The sequence below is a fragment of the Megalopta genalis genome, chromosome 13 (genome assembly GCF_051020955.1).
Source record: "Megalopta genalis isolate 19385.01 chromosome 13, iyMegGena1_principal, whole genome shotgun sequence".
Lineage (NCBI taxonomy): Eukaryota > Metazoa > Arthropoda > Insecta > Hymenoptera > Halictidae > Megalopta > Megalopta genalis.
Window position 1 is genome coordinate 6,064,324 of NC_135025.1, and position 23,680 is coordinate 6,088,003.

The following is a 23,680-nucleotide window of genomic DNA, read 5'->3' on the forward strand; positions in this document are numbered from 1 at the left end:
ACAATTAACGCTTTATTTACCGAAAACGTATTAACTTGTTTTTCAATGACCGATCTGTATGTAATATAATAGAAGCTCGATAATTCTTTTTTAAATACAAATTTCAGAAGCAGTGACTAGATAATATTAATCCAAATACTTCGTTGAATTATGGATAAAATTGCGTCCAGAGATAGGTGCAAACTAAATACTCGAACCGGTGGCGGGGACTGGATTACTATATTCCTGGATACACGGTGCATGAAGAAAAACAAACAGATCGAAGATTAGGATACTAGCAGGAAATAGGAAGTTTAAGTATGATGAAGGTATCAAAAACGGAAACGGTGGAATACTTCTCAAAGAATGCTTGAAGGAAGAGGAAAAGAAAATTGTGAAAGGACAAGGAATAGCAAAGAAAGGGAAGAATATTTATTGAGAAATGGCTGCAGAATATAGAAGTAAGCAGAACTTAAACTGAAAGAGACAGAAGGAAAAGGGAACAGCCTGAAGAGTAAGAGATGCGAAAATTTTCAAGAAGAAAATAACTACTGGGTGAAGGAAGAAAAAAAAGGAAAATGCATTCTTTGGTTTACAATATATAGATCTTTGCTACAAAATTCAGATAAATTTCGCTTCATAATAGAAATTTCGATAGGATAACGTACCCGAAGTGTATGAGTTAAAAAGACCAATTTATTTACGTAGAATTACGTAAATAATTAATCACGTAGAATTACATAAACTATGCGAACGGGACGCATGTATATATATATGAGCCGTTTATTTTGAAAGTGGCATAAGTCACGTTACCGTAATGAAAAGTGGCGATGTTTTAATGTTTATACGAAATTATTTATACTGAGAAAAATATCAGTATCCTGAGATATAACAAATACAAGTGAACCTTCTCGAAAGTTAGCATCCATATTTTGAAACGTGTTAACACTTCCACGACCGCGCTAGAAACCTCAACAATTTTCATGAAATTAAAATATTTCATTCGATTAAACAAAAATTATGAAGTAAACTTATATGGCATCAATTACTCCTCCAACATTCGTACCTCTTGCAAATCTGAATAAAATGAAGCAATCATTTTTAATTTTTCATTAATTATCAATTCGGTCGTCGATCGACTGAATTTAAAACGGGGAGATCTCCCCGTTCGGTTGGCTAAGTGTTAAAACGCAAACCCTTAAATATGACGACTTAAAAACAAAGCGACTATATGCCACACTTTCAAAATAAACGGCTCATACGTATATCGTATAAACGTGCAAACATTGGAGGTATACGTAAGCGGGAATGTTACGGAATTATTTACGAAGTGATATAAAGCGTGAAAAATCGGACGATCTATCAGATATATACCCAGCGTCAAAACACCGATTCCGCGGTGCAGATACGATCGCGTACTACTTTCGCGATTCATCGCGCTCCGAATCTGTACAGGCGACAGCCTCGTTGCTCCGATAAATAGCTCCGGGATCGAACCCGGCGATCTGTAAATGGGGGTGGTAACCGCGTAACCGGCGGTTCCAACGTAAAAAAAAAAACTAATTAAGAAATATCAGAGGGGAAGGACTGAGAGGCGATGATGAACGATAAGCGAGGCAAGACAGCAGCCCCCCGATGATAACGTGGAAAAACGTGAACGTACGATGCGCACGCACCCATCGGTGCCAGAACGTACGTGCACGGAGGGTGACGGGGGTGAGAACGGAAGCTCGCGTAGATAGGGAGGGTGCAGTCGCCTCAGACGTCTGCTAGGCCCTAACACTTTGCGTCAGACCTTCCTTTTACGCTTTCCGTTCTCTCGTTCGGTTGCACCTTCGATTATTCTTCCCTTCGGCGGCCGTTCACGATGGCTCTCGATGCCACCGAGAAAAGTTACATACTGGACGCCAGGAACACCTACGAGGATGTGAGTAAGACAAATTGTGCGTGTTCGCCTCGATCCGAATTCTCCATTCCGCACCGATCCTTCGTCCGAGCAGGACAATCAGCGGCCCTATCGAAACACCGATATCGCGTTGTTATCACCGGATCGTTTCGCTCGATCATCCGCGCACGATCGACGGATCAGGATCGGCGGACGCGAAACTAGCTTCTTCTTTTCCTCCCAGCTATAACTATCCGAAAGACAGAAACGAACCGTGGTTAATTCGATTACTGGCAACAGAGAAGATTATCGCCCCGTGATCCGGTAATATCCGAGGCGGGTATCCGCGCGACGAACGCCTAAAGAGCCCAGCCAGCCATCATCGGTTAGCGGATTTCTGCAATCGGATGATCCATTATTATACCACTCGAGGATTGATTAGATTGCGCACGCTGATTGAACGGCGATAATCGGGGGCCGGGAGTGTGGCAGGAGAGGCAGCGTTGTGGAATTTTCATGGAGGTGTTAATTGCGGTGCCGGTGGGCCGAGGCTGGTATTCCAAGAAGTTCACCTCGTGATTCGCAACCCTTTTATGAATATTTCGAAATTCGTTGAAATCGAGGACGACCACAACGACGACGGTGGTTCCGTATCGAAGGATAAACTCCGTTCTCCGGGCTTTCTCGCGTTTCTTCGTTCGAGAGGGATCGTCGGCGATGTTTCGACGGGGATTCACCCGAGAACGTATTAATTATATAACAAAGAACGAGGAGTCGAGGTCGGAGGAGAGAGTTTTCCCGTAGTTTCCACGTAGTTAGGAAAGTTCCGGACGAAGTCCGAACGAGATGAGAATATCTCTCGTTACCGAGTGTCTCTCTCTCCGGCTGTACTATCGCGACAAACGAGAAAAATCTATAACTCATCGCGCGTCCGTATACGCGGATATTATCCGTTTCTATGCGTTTTCTACCTTTCGCAGAGATAAGGGAGAAGCGTTCATTATTTCACGCGAGGCATAGAAGTAAACAGTGCCGTGGCCGTTCTATTATTAATAGGCAAACAATTCGATGCGTTCTCGCGAGGCGGAATCGGAGTCGGGCTTTTGCTTAACTAGGTCTTTTGTTTTGATCTTTTCGGTGCGGTGAAACGCTTGAAACGGGCGACACGAATATGTGTCTGCGCGTTCGACGAAACATTGTTCGATCTACATTGTTCGACGAAACATCTTCGGATGTAATTATCTCTCGCAAAGATAATTCGTGGAATTGTTTGTTTGTTTGATCTTCACTAATAACGTTCGAACGTTAAACCAAAGCCTTTAATTACAGCGTAATTAACGGTCGACGACGATCTTCCGTTCGCGACGTGATCTTCGAACTTTTATTTGTTAAGATCGAGTTAGATCTCTATGGAAATTTCAAAGCAGATCGATTTATGGTTTTGAAACTTATTCGACAAGTTTAATTTCGCTGATTTTATTATTATTATTATTATTATTATTATTATTATTAATAATATAAAGACAAATATAAAACAAGATATAATAGACACGTTTCTTATGTAATTAGAATGTATATTTATTTACAAGAATCGTAGAGGGGCCTGTCAATTTGTTTGCCTAGTTGATTTAGAACGGATAACGCTGCAGAGGGTAAAATTACTGGCAATTTTGATTCTAAATAGGGTGGCAGTCTCGGTTCGGAGGAGTCTTACGATGACATGAGACAATTGGTCGGGGTAAGAGAGAAATCAATTAACCGAGAGTTTATACACTAGCATGAATTTGTTTTTTCTGCTGGCTGGCACGTCTACGAAAAGCACAGTTGCATGATTCAATGTTACAATCGATGTTCTATCTCATTCGCCGAATTATTTTATATAATTTGCATTCTTAATATGTACATAACAGTTTGCCTAATTGATGTTAATTGATCGCGAAACGAAACTCCGTCAGCAAAAGCGATCTGTGATATACTCCTTTGATTTTCAGATGCAACGAAACATCCGTTTATCGCTTTCGAACGTTAATTTTGCATCGTGCGTACGCAAATCAATGATATATATATATATATATATATATATATATATATATATATATATATATATATATGTATATTAAAGCATTATAATCTGCGATCACGCATATGTACGCTCGTTTCGTTCAATTTCACGATAAAATGCTGTTGCACGGCCAGCTTTGTTTACGGTCGATTATAATTCGAATATCAATCAGTGTATTTTATTATTACCTTTCGGAGTCTGCGAAAGCTAAAGATTCATTTGTTCGAAATATCGCTCGATTTTTCTTTTTTTTTTTTTTAGAAGCAATAGCGACCGGCGATGCGTTAAGGTGAGCGTTTTCCGGCAATATATTATACAATTATTATTATATGCATAATAATCGATCGTTCACGTTGTCTCACGGTATCTCTCGATACCCGTTTCTGTTTCCACAGAAGCCTTTATTATTATCTGGATACATATAAAATCTAATTCCGTAGGACAAGAAGGAGGAGTCCGGAAAATTCAATAGCCTACCTCTGGCCAGTTTCAATTTTATCAACTCGATTATCGGCAGCGGTGTTATTGGTAATACATGGCCACGTGATCGAACAACAATTCTTAAACGTCGAAATTACAAACTCGTGTGTATATATCACCGTGAGATTATTGTTCGCGTTATCAAATGTTGTGCAATATAAATAAACGAATCGACGAATACGGAAAATAACGGAGAATAAATGCATTTAAACGAGGCACGCTATATGCAATTCGCTTGAGTCATGAACGTACGACGTACGGTGTTTCTTTGGTGAATCACATTCGTGGAAATTAATCGATCTTTTAGATCGGGCACATTCGGGGAACAGACTTCTTTTTTTTCTCGTTAAAAGCTCCGGGGAACATAATGCGGCGAAAACACGGTTTAAGTAAAACAAATGCAGGAAACTCGATGGCCGATTATAGGCAACGATTTTCAATTCTCTCGCCGGCGAGGACTTAATTGACCTTCTTCGGCCACTCTGTGTGTGTGTGTATGTGTGTGTGTATTCTTCCGCTGCTAATCAAGTTGGAAATGGTTCTCGACTTAGCGCGATGGAAAAATAAATTGAGAAAGCTGGTAAAAGAAGCTCGCGTTTATTGCTGCGGGGATGAAATTAGATCTCCCGAGTTTTCTAGCGAGATGTCTTGTAGCTTCGATTTTTTTTTTTAAATCGAACCTTTTAGTTTGAATTTCGACTTTGTGCCGGTTGTCGAATGCGAATAATAATCGTATTATTATAATCATCGACGATACAACCGAGAAGGGAATGCAGTTTCTTCGTATTGTAATAATAATGTAAATGCAAAATTGATGAAACTTGTTAACAATTAAATAACAAGTTATCGATTTATCGTGGAAAGATCTGTATTTTGAATATCCTTGAGATGGGGGATCCATTTTCCAAAATTAGCAATACTAATTAAAATCGATGAATATCGTTCTATTATCTGCAAATTTCAACGTTTCTTTTTAACTATCTAACTCATTAATTTTACGCTACAAAATATTCGCTCAACGCAAATATTTTTTTACAAATATAGAAAATATATATAGTAGACAATCTTTGTAGTTCATAGTCTTGAGAGAAAAATGAGATTCTATAAATGAATTTATACAAAATAAATTTCTATAAATTATCCAAAAACTTATACTTCATATTTACGTAACAATGTTTTTCGTTGTACATAATTATTTAATTGTTACAAAACGCGGAATGCATATTATTCCCGAGACAATTGAATTCTCGAAAAAGGAGAATAATTTCGACGTTTAAGGAGCAAAAAACGATGTAACTATAACCGATAAAAAAGATGAACTACACTGGATTTAATAACGAACACTTTCCAGGCATCCCCTACGCCCTCCATCAGGCTGGATTCGGTCTTGGTATCGCATTGCTGGTAGTGGTAGCTGGCCTGACCGATTACTCATTAATTCTGATGGTCAGAAGCGGTCACATCTGCGGCGAGATGAGCTACCAAGGCTTAATGAGGGCTAGCTTCGGTCGTACCGGATTTTATATTCTCACAACTTTACAGTTTTTTTATCCGTTCATAGGTAAATACAAATTTCACGGTAATCTTTAGCGATCAGCAATTTGTTATCTCGAGTTTGTGTCACGTAAAGAATTATTTATTACGAGAGCAAATTCAACGGTGAATGTGAACGACACCCTTATTTACATGCTGTTATTTATGTAGAATTTGTCACTGTCGTTCATTCATAAAACTCGATCACACGATTCATTCATATATGTGTAACGGAGGTAGTATCCACGCCCACGCGGTAAAATAAACACCGCAACAGTTTATTCAAGAAATATTTAATCGTTCACGTTTATCGATCGCGGGGTCACGATGCGACAATAGAAGATTGTTTAACCGACGGCGAACGCGACACGAGGAGTTCAGCCTCTGCGCAAATACAATATAAATTTTCAGGAGATAAAGTTATAAAATAACAAGGGGATGCGCGGGTTTATCTAGTACAGTAAATTCTCCCTAATCGACGCTCAGCTTTGGAACAGAAAATGGACAATTTGAAAAGAGGAAAATTATTGTATATTAACAAAATTATTATTACAATTATTATTTACAATTATTATTACAATTATTACAATTATTACAATTATTATTACAAGCGAGAAACAAGGGATTCCTGAGGTTATTTGAAGTAACTTTTTCCTTAGCGAAAATGCAATTCGCGGCTTCGTTTACGAGTTATCAACGGAAAACAGTGACCAATCGGAAAGCGAGCGCAGCCAGCGCTCCGCCCTTTCGACTAATGCCGCGTCGCGCCGGCCGTCTGACGCAACGGCAGTGGTCACGAGGGCGGGGCGTCAGCCGTACCCGCGATCTCTCATTGGTCGCTGTTTTTCGTTAATAACTCGCAAACGAAGCCGCGGATTGAATTTTCGCTAAGGAAAAAGTTGCTTCAAATGATCTCAGAAATCCCTCGTTTCTCGCTTGTACGATAATCTTAGGACACCCTGTATATAGACTGTATTATATAGGCTCGATCAATCGTACCACCTGTTCCAAAATTGTCCATTTTTGTTTCGAAGCTGACCGCCAATTAGGGACTAATTTGCTGTATAGAGATCGTTAAGTCTTTTGTTCCTTTCAGCGATGGTCTCTTATAACGTTGTTGTCGGCGACACGGTCACGAAGGTTTTAATAAGGGTGACGGGAATGAGCGAGACGAACATCTTCGCTCACCGGCAAGTGGTCATCTTCTTCGCGACGGTCTTGGTTACGATACCGCTGTGTCTTTACCGAAACGTTGCTCGTTTGGCCAAGATCTCCTTTCTTTCGCTCGTCTGCGTCGGGTTCATTCTGTTGGCGATTCTAATCCGAATGGGTACGATGGCCTCAATTGTGTGAGTATCCCCTACAAGTGATATTGGCATACTGCAGTTATGTACATTCCAATTTATTGATCTGTCAAATATACGGGGTGGAGCAGAAGCGTTCGCACGGACAAATAGCGGAAATAAAAATGGTTCTTTCTCTTGGATCGTTTACTCGCAGATAGATATACAGGGTGTCTCGGTTGAAGGAGGCCACCGAAGTATCTCTGTTATTTTTGAAAAGTATAGGAAAACTTGATTAACGAAAGCTTCTCGGTTGAAAGAGATGTCTGATATACGAACGTAATAATTTTTTCGCAGCTGGAGAATTTTCGAATTAGCATCTGTTAAATAATATCTGCTAAACCAGTCATTTTTCGATATAATACAGGTCAGTACCTTTTTATAGAAAATGTCAAGCTGCGTCAAGTGACGTTTAAAAAAAATGTATGACCATAATTAATAAAGCGAATAACTATTATACAGCTCTCTGAACTGAAAAACTTTTGTTAATACAGCCTTTCGATACCTCTAAAAATAACAGAGATATTAGAACATCGTATCTAAATATCAGTTAATAGTTATATTAATATTAGTTACGAAATTCCGTTAATATCTAATAATATTTAAATACGATATTCTAAAATGATTGAAGAATATTGAAAACATTAACAAATTAACCAATATTAATATAACTTTTGTATTAATATCAATATTAGCACATGGTATCGAGGGGAACATTTCGATTTAGAATGCCGAAAGAAATTTCTTTTTTTAAGAAACGATGCAACTATTCTTCTTGAAGCTATACAAAATGTCTGTCCGAAGCTTTTTAAACGCAATCTTACATATTCTCGAACTTATGATAAAAGACATCGTATTCTATAAGCTCTATAATGTGCTCTAGTTTACGGACCACCGGTTAATAAATTTTTGATTTATAAACCGGTTGATCGTAATTTCCGGTAGAAAAGCTTGTCTCACGGTTAAATCGAAAGAGTGTTCGTGGTTGCTTTTGTAGGCCAAGCCGAGAGGATAGCTGGCGATTCGCGAACTTTCCCGGCATAGTGCCATCGGTCGGGATTATGGCATTCGCCTTCATGTGCCACCATAATACGTTCCTCATCTACGAGTCCATAGAGAGAGCTACCCAACAGAAGTGGGACGTCGTCACTCATTGGTCCCTTTTCACCTCGTTCCTGATTGCCGCGGCGTTCGGAATTATCGGGTACACTACGTTCACATCGTTCGTTCAGGGCGATCTTATGGAGAACTACTGCTGGGACGACGATCTAATGAACTTCGCGAGGGTGATGTTCAGCGGGACCATACTGCTGACGTTCCCGATCGAATGTTTCGTCACGAGGGAGGTAAGTCACCGATCCCTGTTCACACGTTCACAAAATTAGCTTTCTCTTATCTACGCCCTATCAATCTCACACGTTTTTAATATGCACTGTACAAAAGCTATTCAAACGCAATTATTCGATTATGAACCTTGTGCGGGTACTCGGGTATCCAGGCCCAGGTACTTACTGTGCTTTTGTTTAACATCGTTTCAAGTTCTTGCGAAAATACCACGGAAACGTTCGAAATATTCCTTTTATTGATTTTTGTACCAATTCAATTGAGAATGACTGAAGAAAATTAGAAATACTGAGCGTCGATTAGGGAGAATAACGAGGCTTTAAGATTGTTTGCACCTTATGGTTGTTAACCGCGCAAGGCTTATGCTGTAAGTCGTTGATCATTTTACAAGGAATTACTTTTTAATTATTATAATATATATATATTATAATATAATATACATATAATAATGATTTTATTGCGGGGAATAAAATCACATATATATATATTATATTACATATATATTATATATTATGTATATATATATTATATTACATATATATTATATATTATATATATATATATTATATTACATATATATTATATATTATATATATATATATATATATATATATATATATATATATATAATATATATTATTTCATATATCATATATATTATATTATAATATTATTTCATATATCATATATATTATATTATAATATTATGTAAAATCAAATATACATATATAAATATATAAAAGTATATATAATATTAAATATAACACAATATTATTACAATACGATAACTTTTTAAAACAAAACCAATATGATGGTAGAAACAATAATTCTATTCGATTCGTGTTAGCTCGTTTCTGGTTCGAAAAAAGACCATTGTATCCGTAGCGACAGAAAAGTAAGCTATCCAATAAAAGAAGAATTCACTAAATTATCATGAAATATTTGTCTCAAATATAACAGAAATACTAACAGACCACACTGTCACGTTTGTCCGATACGCGGCAAACTCCGTCGAGCATTTCTGACCGAAAGCGAGAAAGAAAGTCCCCGAATCAAGAACTCGAATCGCAGATCGCGGAGAACGAGCTTCGGACGTCGTCCACGGGGTGCAACCGTATAAATAAGAGATTTCACGGTATCATATTTCTCCTCGGACAAGAATAGCCCGTTCAAAACTTAGGAAACAAAACACAGACCGTGTGCGAGAGAAGCCCGACATACGACAAAGCTGTTCTCGTTTCGCAGGTGATCTTAACGGCCATCAAAGGAACGGACGAGCTGGAGGATCACACGGCTTACATTCCGAACTCGGACCGGAAGTACCTGATCATCACGCTGACGATCGTGGTGGTGGCATACCTGATCTCGATGTCCACGGACTGTTTGGGCCTGGTGCTCGAACTGAACGGTATCTTGGCGGCCGTGCCCTTAGCCTACGTCCTTCCCGGACTCTGCTACCTCAAACTCGAAGAGGGACCAGTCCTCTCCCCGAAGAAGCTTCCCGCCCTCGGTCTGATGACCGTCGGCGTGTTCGCCGCCGTTTCCGGTCTGCTGCTGTTGATCTTGAACAGCAATACCTCCGGCTCCTGCGTGCACGGAAAGGTAATGTCATATTGTATCGAGAGTTCGAACAGCACGAGCTTGAACACCACCGTCAAGAGTACTATCTAAGTTCCTCGTCGTCGGTGGGGACTGTCGCCGACGGTCCCGGTGCAGGTACATCCGTTTTTGTACAAGAGAAATCGGGTCCCCCCCGAACCGGAAACGTGGGTCGAGACGAAGCCGCTGCCCGCGAGACTCGGTTTCTCTCGATTTCTCGCGATTCGGACGACGACACGAACGGAAAATCGCTGCTCAGAGAAGCACAGACTTTTGCTGGATTCAAATCAAAAACGAACGAAATAAATCAAACAGAGTATACTTTTCTTCGACTTCGAACTATGGTAGCGTTCGCAAACTCCTCCTGGCAGACAAGTATGTATCCGGCGAAGATCGCCGACGCGTCGGTGGTCTTCGGGAAATGTTCTTTCGGCTTCGTTTGTTCGCCGAAATTGCATCGTAACTTTTGGAACAGCGAGGACGATGATCCGACACCGTTCTTTCCGTGTTCGTTGCCGCTTCGGCCCGAACAATCGAGGATCGTTGTTCGCCGACCGGTTGCGACGCGCGTAGAGTTCTCTTTGCCGGCTGAGATACGGTTCAAAAAATGCCAAAAAAAATTAGAAGAAAATACGGAAAAAAGGCAAAGATAAAGGAAAGAAAGAAGGATCCTGATTTCGAATGCGTTTCGCCCGCGTCATCGCTCGAGGCGACGCACCGCAAAAATTCGCTTGCTCGAGAAATACTTTCTGCCAAGGATTAGCATCGTATTCGTATCGCGCGTCGGAACGAAAATCGAAGGAAATAGAAATAGTGTTGTATGTTGAACGAGAGTGTAAATGTTTACGAACGGCAGTGGTTTAGGACACGAATGTACCTTGTAAAGATTTATAGGCATCTATCTGTTGAATTTGCCAGCGTTTATCTTGTTGAACGTGTGAAATTGAATATTTTTTTAACGGAGACCGTAGACAATATTGTATTTAAATATAACGTTTCGTTGGACCGATCAGTTTTCCGAGGGAGCTCGTTTGACAATACCTTCCGAACAAGTGAACGTGGAACGTAATTGGTAAGATCCGACCGTTTTTCGCCGCTGATTTTACACGTTCGTTTCTCTACCGTTTCTTCCCACAGGCCCCGGGTGACATTTACGTTCTCCGGGCCGATCTCGAAAGCTTCCTTGTTGTGCACACTATCCTGTAACGTTTAAGGGCGGTTTGTTCTAAAAAAAAAAAAAGAAAAGAGAACAGCAATATAGACACTTCACAGAATCCGCAAGTTTTCCATTTGTAAATTGCTTGCTCGACTCTGCGTTTGTTAACTGGAATTTACGCGTACCTGGAATGGAATATTGTCTGGAGCAGGGCTGTCAAACTCAAAAGCTAACTTGGGCCAAATAAACAATGCTTAACTTTAGGTGGGCCGCAGAAAAAAAGTCAATGCTCATGGAAACAAATATTTTTATTTTGACTAGTACATTGTAATGTTTATATTATATATAAATATTATATATAATATATATATTATATATTATAATAATATAAATATTATATATTATAATAATATATATATATATATATTACAATATTATATATAATACTATTATATTATTATATTATTATATTACAATATTATATATAATACTATTATATTATTATATTATTATATTATAATATTATTATATTATTATATTATAATATTATAATATTATAATATTATAATATTATTATATTATAATATTATAATATTATTATATTATAATATTATAATATTATAATATTATTATATTATAATATTATAATATTATTATATTATAATATTATTATATTATAATATTATAATATTATTATATTATAATATTATAATATTATTATATTATAATATTATAATATTATTATATTATAATATTATAATATTATTATATTATTATATTATAATATTATATATTATAATAATAATATTATATATAAAGTTAAATTATTGTTTACGTCCTGATACTTGACATCTCTTCTCTGATACCATCTTTCCTATTTCGGGAGAAATCGCAAAAATGTTCATCTCGGGCCGCGAGTTTGACACCCCTTGTCTAGAGTATAACGTGTATATAGAGGGGATTAATTACGATATTTGACTGGTTGAAACGTGAACGTACGATTCCGGCATTGTAATTCGACTTTACCGAATTATAACTTGCCGACTTGAGGACACGGGAGAACTTGTCTCAACGAACTTAACTCATGATTTTAAGCGAGCTCGATTGCTTCTAATGATTTACTTACTAATCGTTCCTTTATCGGCGTTACTAAATTCGAACTGTATTTAATATGCATTTAATATCGATAAGCATAGCTGCCAGCAAATACGTAGACGTGTTTAGAGTCGTGAACGAACCGACGAGAACGGAGAAGCTCGTCGACGACGAACTTCACCGCGACGAAAGTGTAATTTGTTTCTGTGATCGACCACGGAGATTCAACGGGCGATATTTCGACGTTCGAGAAAACTTCGAAGAATCTATCATTCGTTTCACGACTCGGATGTATGCCGACTTTCGTTGCTGGAACAACCGGGCTGAGAAAAAAAAAGAAAAGCACGGGATGAACTTGTAAAATGTAACCGAAAATATTATTCGTCGATAAGAATACTCATTACTGACTAAATAACAAATAATATTAAGCTGTTACTGACACTATTTTTCGAATCTTTATCGTAGGGGCATATATAACGTGACAAACACACACATGAAAAAAACAAGGATAGTGTACCGCGATTTTGTATTAAAAAAAAGAGAGAAAAACGACAACTAACGAGAATGGATTATTTCGGTGTTCCTTTGAGTACAGATTACACGTCTGATTGGAAATTCATTGCAAATTGTCCTTATACTGTGAAAACAGTATAACACACTGGATTAGGTGTATCGACGAGAATGATCTATAGTTTTCTTTTTTACCAAGTTCAACCCTTGATTCCGAGATAAAGCTGAAAAGATGTTCCAAAGTTGAATAATTTTGCTATGGTATCGATAAAATAGCGGTTCGATACACCTAATTCGTGAAAAAACATTCGCATTGTTGTTCAGTTGGACAATCATACTTGTAATGTTTATGTTGACGAACGTGTATGCGTTTCTTTTTCTTCTTTCTTTTAATACAAAATCAAGTTATTTGCTTTCTGAAAAGGTTTAGGTGTAACAAAATATGTGTATAAGAACGTTTCGTTCGACGGTGCAATTCGGGAATGGGGCGTTCGAAGATCTGGATTTTCCGATTCTGATTTTCTCCATTCGTTTCGAAAGTCTTGACGAGACGACGTTCCTCACGTCGACACTCCCGGATTTTAGAACACCGCCCATCACCTTCGCTGCACCGTCGAGCCGTAAGAAACGCGATCGTATTAGGCCTAACAAGTATTAACTACTACAAAGAAACGCTAATTATTAGACGAGGAAATGAAAAAAACAACAATCAGAGACCATGACGATGAAAGTATTTAACTAAAGAGTATTTAATATTGGAACGATCCATTTATTTAAACGTTCCACTCGATGTGTTTATGGTAAAATGGTTCGCAGAAAAATCCTACCGGGTGTCCGTGTATTTGTATATATAGTATATATTTATGAGTGTATCTATGTGTGTATTTAACTCTTTGCCTATCTACATAGATTATAAATGTGTAAAATACTCTACCGCCTCGTGAATGAAGGTGTTATTACGTTTCGAAAAGTATTCCAACATAACTTCCGAGGAATAAGTGCTGATCTTATGCAAGAAAAAAAAAGAAGAAAGAAAATGCGGCGGACTTCTTATAGACACTTTCATAGAGGATAAAATACGTTTATCGAACGCTTCCATCAGCATTAATAAGAAACTGCTGTTTCCATGTTGTGCCGCGTTGATTTTCGAATGTTCGAACCGCGATGAAAACGAGAGAACATGTAATACTTTCATTCACGTCGCTATATACATACCTAAGATTATGAACATTCGGAACGAGCCGACAGTGCAACCGATTCTCTCGATTACAAGTCGACACGGAATTTTTATATCGATCCGGCAGAAGACACTTCTCTCTCTCCCTCTCTCTCCCTCTCTCTCTCTCTCTCTCTCTCTCTCTCTCTCTCTCTCTCTCTCTCTATCTCTATCTCTCGTGTTTCGATTGTCTTCGCCATTCGCGCGTACACGACAAAACCAAAGAAATATCCGATTTCTCGAGAAGCATAGCAGCACTCTTTCTACCATAATGTCGAGCAACTTTTACGTGTGGCAGGCGTCTTAAACACCGCGACGAGAATTTCACGATACAACGTATGTATGTGCTACCTCGCTGCTTCCGACGCTTTTTCCTCCGAGCACAGCAGAACAACTCCGACGAAGCGAACAGTAGCGGATTTTAGACGATTTTATAAAATTCCCGAGAGCCGACGAAAACATTCGCGAAACGAAATAGCCGCGGTTCGATCCTTCGCGCTCGAGGCCGAATCAACGGAAGATTAAAAAGACGGTTCCGCCATTTTTCTCAATGGAATATCGCGACCCGTGCAACAGCCTGCGTTCTCAACAGCTCTTTCAACGTGAACGAATCTGATCGATACGATTATTTTGCGACGCGACAATTTTTAATGGCGCCTCTCGAGTGCGAAGGGTTGAACGACACGAGGAGCGACCCTTAGGAATCGCGGCCACGGATCGCCGCGCGGAAATCGCCGCGCGTCGAAGATATATCCCGCGGGCACTCGGTAAATCCTCTTCAATTGTACCGAAATTCGAACGTCGAGGGGCAACAATGAAAGAAGAACGACGCGAGTACAAACCGTCGTCGCTGACAATCGTGAATTGCTGACCAAGAACCAAAAAAAAAACAAACGAAAACTGCGGAACAAGCGAGCGAGATGACACCGCGAAGAAGTTCCACGGGGAAATCTCAACGATCGGCGTGAAACGAAACAGGTTCCTAAATCAAACGACACTCGAGTCTCTTATATTTGTACTCGCGAACATATTTTTCTATGATTGATTCACTATAGTCTTTCGTAATCAACCGCTTGCGCAGATATTATGCAACTGAATTTGATCGTTTCAGATCCTTTCGACTGTCGAATGGCGGATATCAGAGAATTCTATAGATCCGTGTGAGATGAAGCTTATTATTCAGATAATATTATCCGTAGATTTCGTTTCGAACAATTCGTTCTGGTTTCACGGAATGAAATAGGATAATGTACGAACTTATTTCTGAATTTTCTGATCGCAACGTGAAATATGGTCAGCCTCGCCGTTAGACGCGTTAAAACGTTTCATTTAACGATCTGCTAATGACTTCCTTTCTGTTCTTTCTTTTTCCTTTTTATTTTGTTAGTTCGAACGCTTCCTTTGAACATCTATCTTACCAATTCGAAGATTCGCTATTTCTTTTTCAATGCACACACACACACACTGACACGCGAAGCACACGAGAAAGGATGCCACAAGATATACCATGTAAATAGCCGGCCATTTTCCGAATTAACCGCGCGGTGCAATAATTGATTGTGATGTAACCCGATAGGTGTAAAAAAAAGCTATTTCTTGGGACACGTATGTATTTTTCCTCCAGAGGGCAAAGAGCAGAGCGCAGATGCTTTATTTTTTACCGGGGGACGGACGCAGAGATTCATTATTTTTCGCAAGACTGTATAATATACACAGGGTGATCCAGAAATGATTAACACTGAATTATTTTTGAAACTAAACAGAGCTAGAAGATAGTCGGGGAGCCGTATTTAGAAAGCTACGAGCGACGTGTTCGCGCGAGAGACACCGCCGCCTGTGATCGCCGTGATTCGATGGATCTGCAAGTGATAATTGTTTCTGATTTACCTTATCCCAAGATGCGTTGCGATTCGATAGATTGACAGCGAATGATCCGAACGCTCTACTTTTGTTACACGTGTCTGTGGTGCACGGTATTTAACGTCGACGAGACACGCCGGAAGCTCTCTCTCTGGTCACACCACGATAAAATGAACAATGAAGCTCGAAGACGCGACATTAGACTACCGATAAATACGTACATAGTCGACTAGCTGGCAAATTATCGATTATACGAACGCTATCGCTTCGACCGGGAGAGAAAAAGGGAGAAAAAGCCAACAGACCTCAATGATTGTACAAAAATCGAAAGCACAGCAGAAACTGATCGTAGCATTTAGCGGCGTTTTAGCGAGAGACTTCGTACAATTCTCATTCGAGGATGTCGGCCAGAACGCAGCAGCATTATTAATTATCCTAATTGTAAGTGCGAGTACTTTGAATGGAGAATGTAATTGAGACCAGAATTTCATCGGTGATATAAATGTATGTATAGATACGAACTATTAACGATTACCGTTAACGATTACCAACGTTGGACGCGATTCTATGAAAATTGTAACCGGCATCCGTATTATACCGCAAATTAGCCCGCGGTCGTTTATGCGAATTCACGTTTCCGTAGACCATCCCCTGTGGAAATTCAGAATCGTGTTAAGATTGATTTCGCCGTAGACCGCGCGAACGCTCCTCATTTTGCGTGTCGTATCTACTATAAATATATTGTATTACAACCGCAGTCTAATTATAAAAAGAATTTCTTATTTCTGGGACAAAAAAATCGTTGACGTTCGAATAGAGCAGCGCGCGCGGCATAACGTAGAGGCAAGAATTATAATAAATCGTAGGTGAAGACGTCAAGGACATTTAAAGGTCATCCTAATAGGTCTTTCAATGTATTATTTATTGATTTAACTTGCACATTTTCGTTCGCGCTTTCGAACGCTAATCTAAGAACAACGGTTCCATATACGAGTGAGAAAATGTTTACGATATTATTAAATAATCGTCAAACGGTGTTCAGACAATAGACGAATTATTGTTATTTTCCTGTTTAAGTCACTCAATAAAGTAAGACAATATAGAGACAAATTTGCTACGTGTGATTTAACATTTTACGGACTATTTAAATCACAATTCGAGTCGACATTAGGATCGCAACTTCTACGAAATGAGTAAAATTTACCCGGCTCTTCCAAAGCTGAGAAATCTCGGCTTTCGAATCGTATCCGTGAAGAACATCGATAAATACTGCAATTAATCGACGTCTATATTAAATCGAGAATTCTTCGTTCGAGATCAGTTCTCGTGAATAATATGAAAGAAAACACGGTCTTGTACGATAAAACAGAATCCGAAGGTACCAGTTATTACAAGATATCGGGGTTGAAGAAACTGCAATGACCTTAAAATATCCTTGATTTTAGATTTCTTTCGTGCACCCTCAAAAATTCCTTAGTCCAATGTATTTTTTAAACGATGTTCACTTGATACTTAAGCGCGTTCCTGTGTACACACACACACACACACACACACACACACACACACACACACACACACACACACATTTCACGGCGACAATTACACCTTGCATTAGCGAAACAAGAAATGATTGTGATCACAGACGATTACGTCGAAAACGTGACGAACATATTTTACCATCGTCTCGATAGATTCATTCAACATTATGAATTTATTCGATAGATAATTATTCCGTGAATATTGTTTCGAGCATCGCGCGAAATTTTCATGCTAATGCCACTGTGATACTTTTATCCGTTTCGTAAAGGACTCGTATACGCGGCGAGTGTATCGATCTTTATACATATATTTTTATATTACGGTCTTTGTAATCGAACTTAATTAGAATTACTTGCAATTATTTTTGAATTGCAATAACCGCCGTAAAATGTCGCCTCTGAACTTGAATTTGTTTGAAGACAGAGTCGAACAGCGGTGTGCAAATTGTTATACACCGACTGTGAACGTTTCCGTGTTAATTGATACACTTGATACGAATTCGTCGTCTGTTCTACAACGGGAAATACATATGACAATATATGCTCAAGTGACTGAAATAACAATAGAACTTGTGAAAAACGCAACCGTTTGTGAAAAAGAAATAAAACGAAAGAAACGATGATTCGATCCACTCGATTAAAAATTGTTCATACATTTAACGAGGAATCTTGGAAAGGTTGCATTAAGTTTAATAATTTGCACACTCTGTGGATATGTATGTTATAATGTTTATTTATAGAATGATTATTCGTTCGTATAAGTTCGATACTTTATATGTAGTTGCGTTTCTTATGTTAATAAAATGAATCTTGTTTATAGACTGCGGATCTTTATATGCATATTCATAGCCGATAGAAATCTAAAAGAATTCAATAAATAAACAATGTTAACGGAATGCGATACAATCCTCTCTTAGAATCGCTAACAAGTAGTCTATAAGTTTGCTAGGACATCCGCAGTCTACTGATCTATCATTCCAGTGCATACACACAAGCATGATTTATACGTTGATCCTCAGTTTCGATTTGATTTCTCGAATGAATCAACTACAACATCGTAGGAATTTCATGAATACGGAAATAAAACTTTTATCGACGATCAACCTGTTTATCGTTTACACGCTACATTTAATAAAAAGTACGATTAGCAATAAATCCCGATTCGAATATTGACCCGATGACAGATTATGATTTCACCATACTTTCGAACAATCATTATTGTTCAAATTATCACTACGTATTCGTACGTCTACATTGAATACGTATCTAGTCGAATATGTGCACACTATACTTTAGACGTTTAATTTGCGAGATCGAGTCTTTCATTGAATCTTTAGGAAAAGAAATGCTTTATATTTTCGATTGAATATATTTTACGATTAAAAGAAAATATAGAGAACCGTGTGTGTATAGTCGGTGAAGAATATTTAAATTTAAACAACACGCGCACGTGGTGTCAGATACGTCTGTCCAACGTGATAGCATTACATACTATTATTTAAAAGTACACATACGCAATGCACATCGACGTGCATTAATCTAATATGATGCAAATTAATGCAGCTGATTTTTTTTTTTAAGTCATTCTGTGTTCGATAGACAAACCTATTGATAATCATTCTTACATTTCACGTTCTTCGTCAATATTAGCGATACGATTTTCTAGGTTAACCGATTTTTCATTGTTCAATCATATCGTATTATTAGGCATACCTATTGAATGTACATTGTAGTTTCGTTCCTTTATCTAATGTTTGATTATTAATATCCTACAAGTACAATGTTATATTTTATAATTCAAATTACGATTCTAATTTGAATTTTGTTTTTTAATTACAGAAGCATTAAAATTGTAATCGCAAAATCTTTAAATAAATGCAACTGTATTTACTCTGTGATACGTGTACAGACCGTATACTACTTGTATATGTTTTGTTGAAACTTGTCTATACTCAAAATCTACTGTAACATTAACTGCACTTGAGTAATAAATTCAAACAAATAAAAAATGAGAAGTATTTCAGATCATAATGTGACATTTGTTTACCTTGATGTCTTTTATAACGTATTTATAGACTTGTACGTTTATTTTTTCAAGATGAAGAAATAATTTATTGCTTCTTGTAGACTATACACAGAGGTTAGTGGGAAATTATATGTGCTCATGTGGTACCAGAGAAATTATAAAAAAGATTAAGATCACTGCACAAAGTTGTATGTGAAGGATATTCAGTTGATAACAAAAACATTACTGAGTAGTTGAATCAACAAATAGCTTAACGCAAATTCTTTTAAATATTCAAGCCAAAAATAATTCATGGTAATCTGAATATATGTATATATATCGCGTAACACTAATTTCTTGTCAAACATTGTCATGAAATGACTTAGATTTTACTAATTGACTGACAGTAATTATTAGAGCCAACTGTACGTATGTACAATGCACAATATCATAACGCGTCTTATAATCACTTTACTTTTTAACGATCAAATTATTCTTTTATTAGAAAAATATGATACACTATCTAATGATTCGACTTTTAGATATTAAAAATCGATGAATTACCAAATCCTTTTGTAACAATTTCACAGATACATAGCTAAAGCTGGATTATGATACATAATAAATCCATTCGGTATAAAAAATGTCAAAAACATCCTCGGCTTCCGAGGAGGGGAGTTCGAGTCTTAGCTTGACTTCCAAATGCATTAAAATGGAAATTTCGAAAAAAGATCAGCAAATTGATACGTGTGAGAAGATTTACGAAGACAAGTGTCGAATTTGTTTAAAAGGAGCTGCTGAAATTTGTGAACTATTTCGAAATGGAGACGCTATTCCTCGGAAACTTATGGCTGTTGCTTCCGTACAGGTTAGTTCGCTTCTTTTTATCATAATAACAATATGAAAATGAGTTTTTCTTAACTTCGATCATTTTGTTTACACATTCTTTAATGTTTCATGTTGTACATTCTGTATGATTATTGAACAAGTTTTAGGGTTGATGTAATTTGTGCTATTTACTCCAAAAATGACTGAAGCTAACAAGAGTGGATAGCAACTAATTTGAAATTTTGAACAGATGCAATTTAAAAATCACTGTGTTTTCGAATTAGAATTCACTGTATTCCTTCAACTGTTTTATTACAAAACAATTATCAGATAATATGCTGTAAGCAACCTTCTGTTTTAAAACTTCTTACTATTTATTGTGTGTTGTAAATATTAATTTATAGCAAACATTTTCAGAATTTGTACAGTATTTGTATTTTTACGTCCAAGTGTAATATATTAAGCTTTGTACATAATAATTTTTTTTACATTTACTATTTGCATTATTATAATATCTACCAAATACCTTTAGGTCAAAATTTATTGTTTGAGCTAAAGTAGTTAACTTGTGGTAAAATATATATTTATAAATTTTTAATTTTTAATTGCCATTACAATAACAAATATGTTATGTTTTTAGGTAGAGGAAGGAGATGGTTTGCCACCAGTGATCTGTTTGCCTTGTAATCAACGTTTGGATGAATCCTATGATTTTAAATGTCAAATACAAAGTGCAGATGAAAAACTCCGTCAAATCCTGAAATTAAAAGCTTCTTCCAATAACTCAGGTAGCAGTGCCAGTATAGTTACAGCAATAATCGCTGATGTGATATCTAGTGTAATATCTTCTGAAAAGGAGAACACAGAAAAACAAGAGGAGTGTCCTACAAACTTTTGTCCTGATAATTTTTGTTTCACAAAAGATGATACCTCTTTTTGCTTAAACACAGAAAGAAACTTATTTTGCTACGACAGAGAAACACAAAGTCAATTATGTAGCACAGGAGAGAAAAAAAGCTCTCATGATGTTAATGATTATAAAACTCTTTTAGAGGATCCTTTAGAACAAAGTAATTCAATTAAACAAGAATTGTCTCTATATGATGAAAATAAGGAACATAATGAAACAAGTAATTCTGTAGAACAAGTTAGTCCAGTGAAACATGAAGAATTACATTTGTTCCATGAACATGTGCAACAAAATAAAAATACTTTCTTTAAAGTTGATGTAAATAATGTGGAAGTATCGGAAGACCAACGAATGTTGGACGAAGCATTGAAAATCGAGAGTGTACAAGATGATGAAGAAAAGCCTCTTATATCACGCACAACCAGAATACGATGTACACAATGTATTAAATCCTTCCATACAAATGTGGCCTTACAGAGGCATCTTATGATACATAAAAAGAAAACTAAATTACGATATGTTTGTTACGTTTGTGATAAACAATATTCTACTCTTGCAAAAGTGAAAAATCATGTTGCAATTTGTCATAAGAAGGATGATATCGATGAAACAAGAGTTAGTTGTGAACAAGTGAAAGAAGAAGCAAATATACAAGAAAGGAGAATTAATAATGTCCAAGTAAGTATACATCAATTTTTCTAGTGTTATCACAGAGATTCATATTTTATTATTCTATGCTCTATCTTTACTACACTTCCTTCAATCCATACTTGACAGTTTACTTTCTTGTATTTTAGGACAAGAGAATAAAAGGGCAAAAGAACGATGATTCCTTAAAAGAACAACGAAAGAATTTAAAATTTTCTTGTAATATGTGTTCAAAGCAATTTACTTATCAAAAATCTTTTATAACTCATGTTAAGAGTCATCCAGAATATAAATCAGAAGAAGTAGATGAGACTGATCAGTGTTTAGAGAAGGATAAATCAGTAGAGAACGTTGAAGAAGAAGAAGAAAACGAAGAGGAAGAAGATGAAGAAGATGAAGAGGATGAAAACATTCCCGTTGAAAGTCTACAGTGTACTCAGTGTGGAAAGTTGTTTGCAACAAAGAGAAATTTGAAGAGGCACCTTTCTACACATAGCGGATTGAAGTACACTTGTGGAACTTGTGGTAAAGGATTTTCAAGGGTAGACAAACTAAAAGATCATGAACAATCAAAACATAAGGCTGAAATATTCGATAGTTCCGATTTAGATGATAAAGATGACTCAGACAGCATAAATAAGGGAAGTTGTTTAGAAGGTAGAAAGAAAGTAAGTAACTTCTTTTTAAGATGTACAATTTGTAGAATATAAGATTTAAAATAGAGAATCTTTCTATTTTTTTCTTTTTTTTAAATAACTATTACAAAGAATAAATATCTTTTAGGATCGTCACAATAGACCACATAAATGTGCAATGTGTCCTAAATCTTTTGCACAGGCTCAATCTCTAACCAATCATATGGAACGTCACACACGTGTTAAAGAGACTCAAAAAAGATTCCTTTGTGAGGTTTGCAGCAAGTGTTTCGCTCAAAGTGGTTCACTCGTTGCACATATGCGTACACATACGGGAGTTAAACCTTATGTTTGTACTGTGTGCAGTAGAGCGTTCACAAAGAGCACTTATTTACAATTACATCTGCGAACACATAGTGGAGAGAAACCTTATATTTGCCAGTATTGTAGTAGAGCCTTTGCACGTGCAAACACATTAGCACGACATATAACTGTGCACACAGGAGAAGCGAAATATCATTGTCAAATTTGTACAAAATCATTTAGAAGACTGACATCATTGAATGAACACACTTATACGCACACTGGTCAACGACCTTATGCGTGTAAAATTTGTACAAAGAGATATAACAATGCAGGTTCATTATATGCACATAGAAAAAAATGTAAGGCGCAGCAGCTATCCAATACTGAATTTGCAGTTTCTGTGGAGGATTCTGTACCCCAACAGGATGTGAACGTGTCACAAGTTTTGATCTATTCACAGAGAAAGTTGATGGAAGATGCCACTGTTGGACAAGTTACACCTACACCGCAGTACATGATTGCAAATGTGCACAATCAAAAAAATTTGGGAGCAAATATTATTCAACCATTTACGGTGGACGATCCAAATGTTTATGCAATTAATTCAAAGCAATTTAAGAGTCCTTATTACGCAATCTATCCAAATATGTAAGATAATAACGTGTGCCGAAAATTGATTAAAAAATGTCTTTTTTTAAAGATATTAGTCTGTTTTTCACCTTACTTTTAAGAAGTGATGGAAACAAAT

At 37.1% G+C, this 23,680-nt stretch overlaps 1 protein-coding gene across 1 annotated transcript; it reads left to right on the plus strand.

The window, feature by feature from the left end:
• The first annotated feature begins 1,683 nt into the window (after positions 1-1,683).
• On the plus strand, positions 1,684-23,631 carry LOC117224342 (uncharacterized). Its single transcript, XM_033477193.2, has 11 exons — positions 1,684-1,906; positions 3,549-3,602; positions 4,367-4,454; positions 5,758-5,967; positions 7,036-7,288; positions 8,280-8,628; positions 9,872-10,228; positions 20,276-20,473; positions 21,074-22,021; positions 22,141-22,659; positions 22,775-23,631. Exons 1-11 carry the CDS (start codon positions 1,847-1,849, stop codon positions 23,582-23,584), a joined length of 3,846 nt encoding a protein of 1,281 aa, XP_033333084.1. The 5' UTR covers positions 1,684-1,846; the 3' UTR covers positions 23,585-23,631.
• The last annotated feature ends 49 nt before the right edge of the window (positions 23,632-23,680 follow it).

Coding starts and splice junctions, on each gene's coding strand:
- LOC117224342 (XM_033477193.2), top strand. CDS start 1,847: ATGGCTCTCGATGCCACCGAGAAAAGTTACATACTGGACGCCAGGAAC. Junction 1,907..3,548: donor CCAGGAACACCTACGAGGAT/GTGAGTAAGACA, acceptor GATTCTAAATAG/GGTGGCAGTCTCGGTTCGGA. Junction 22,022..22,140: donor GGAGAATTAATAATGTCCAA/GTAAGTATACAT, acceptor CTTGTATTTTAG/GACAAGAGAATAAAAGGGCA.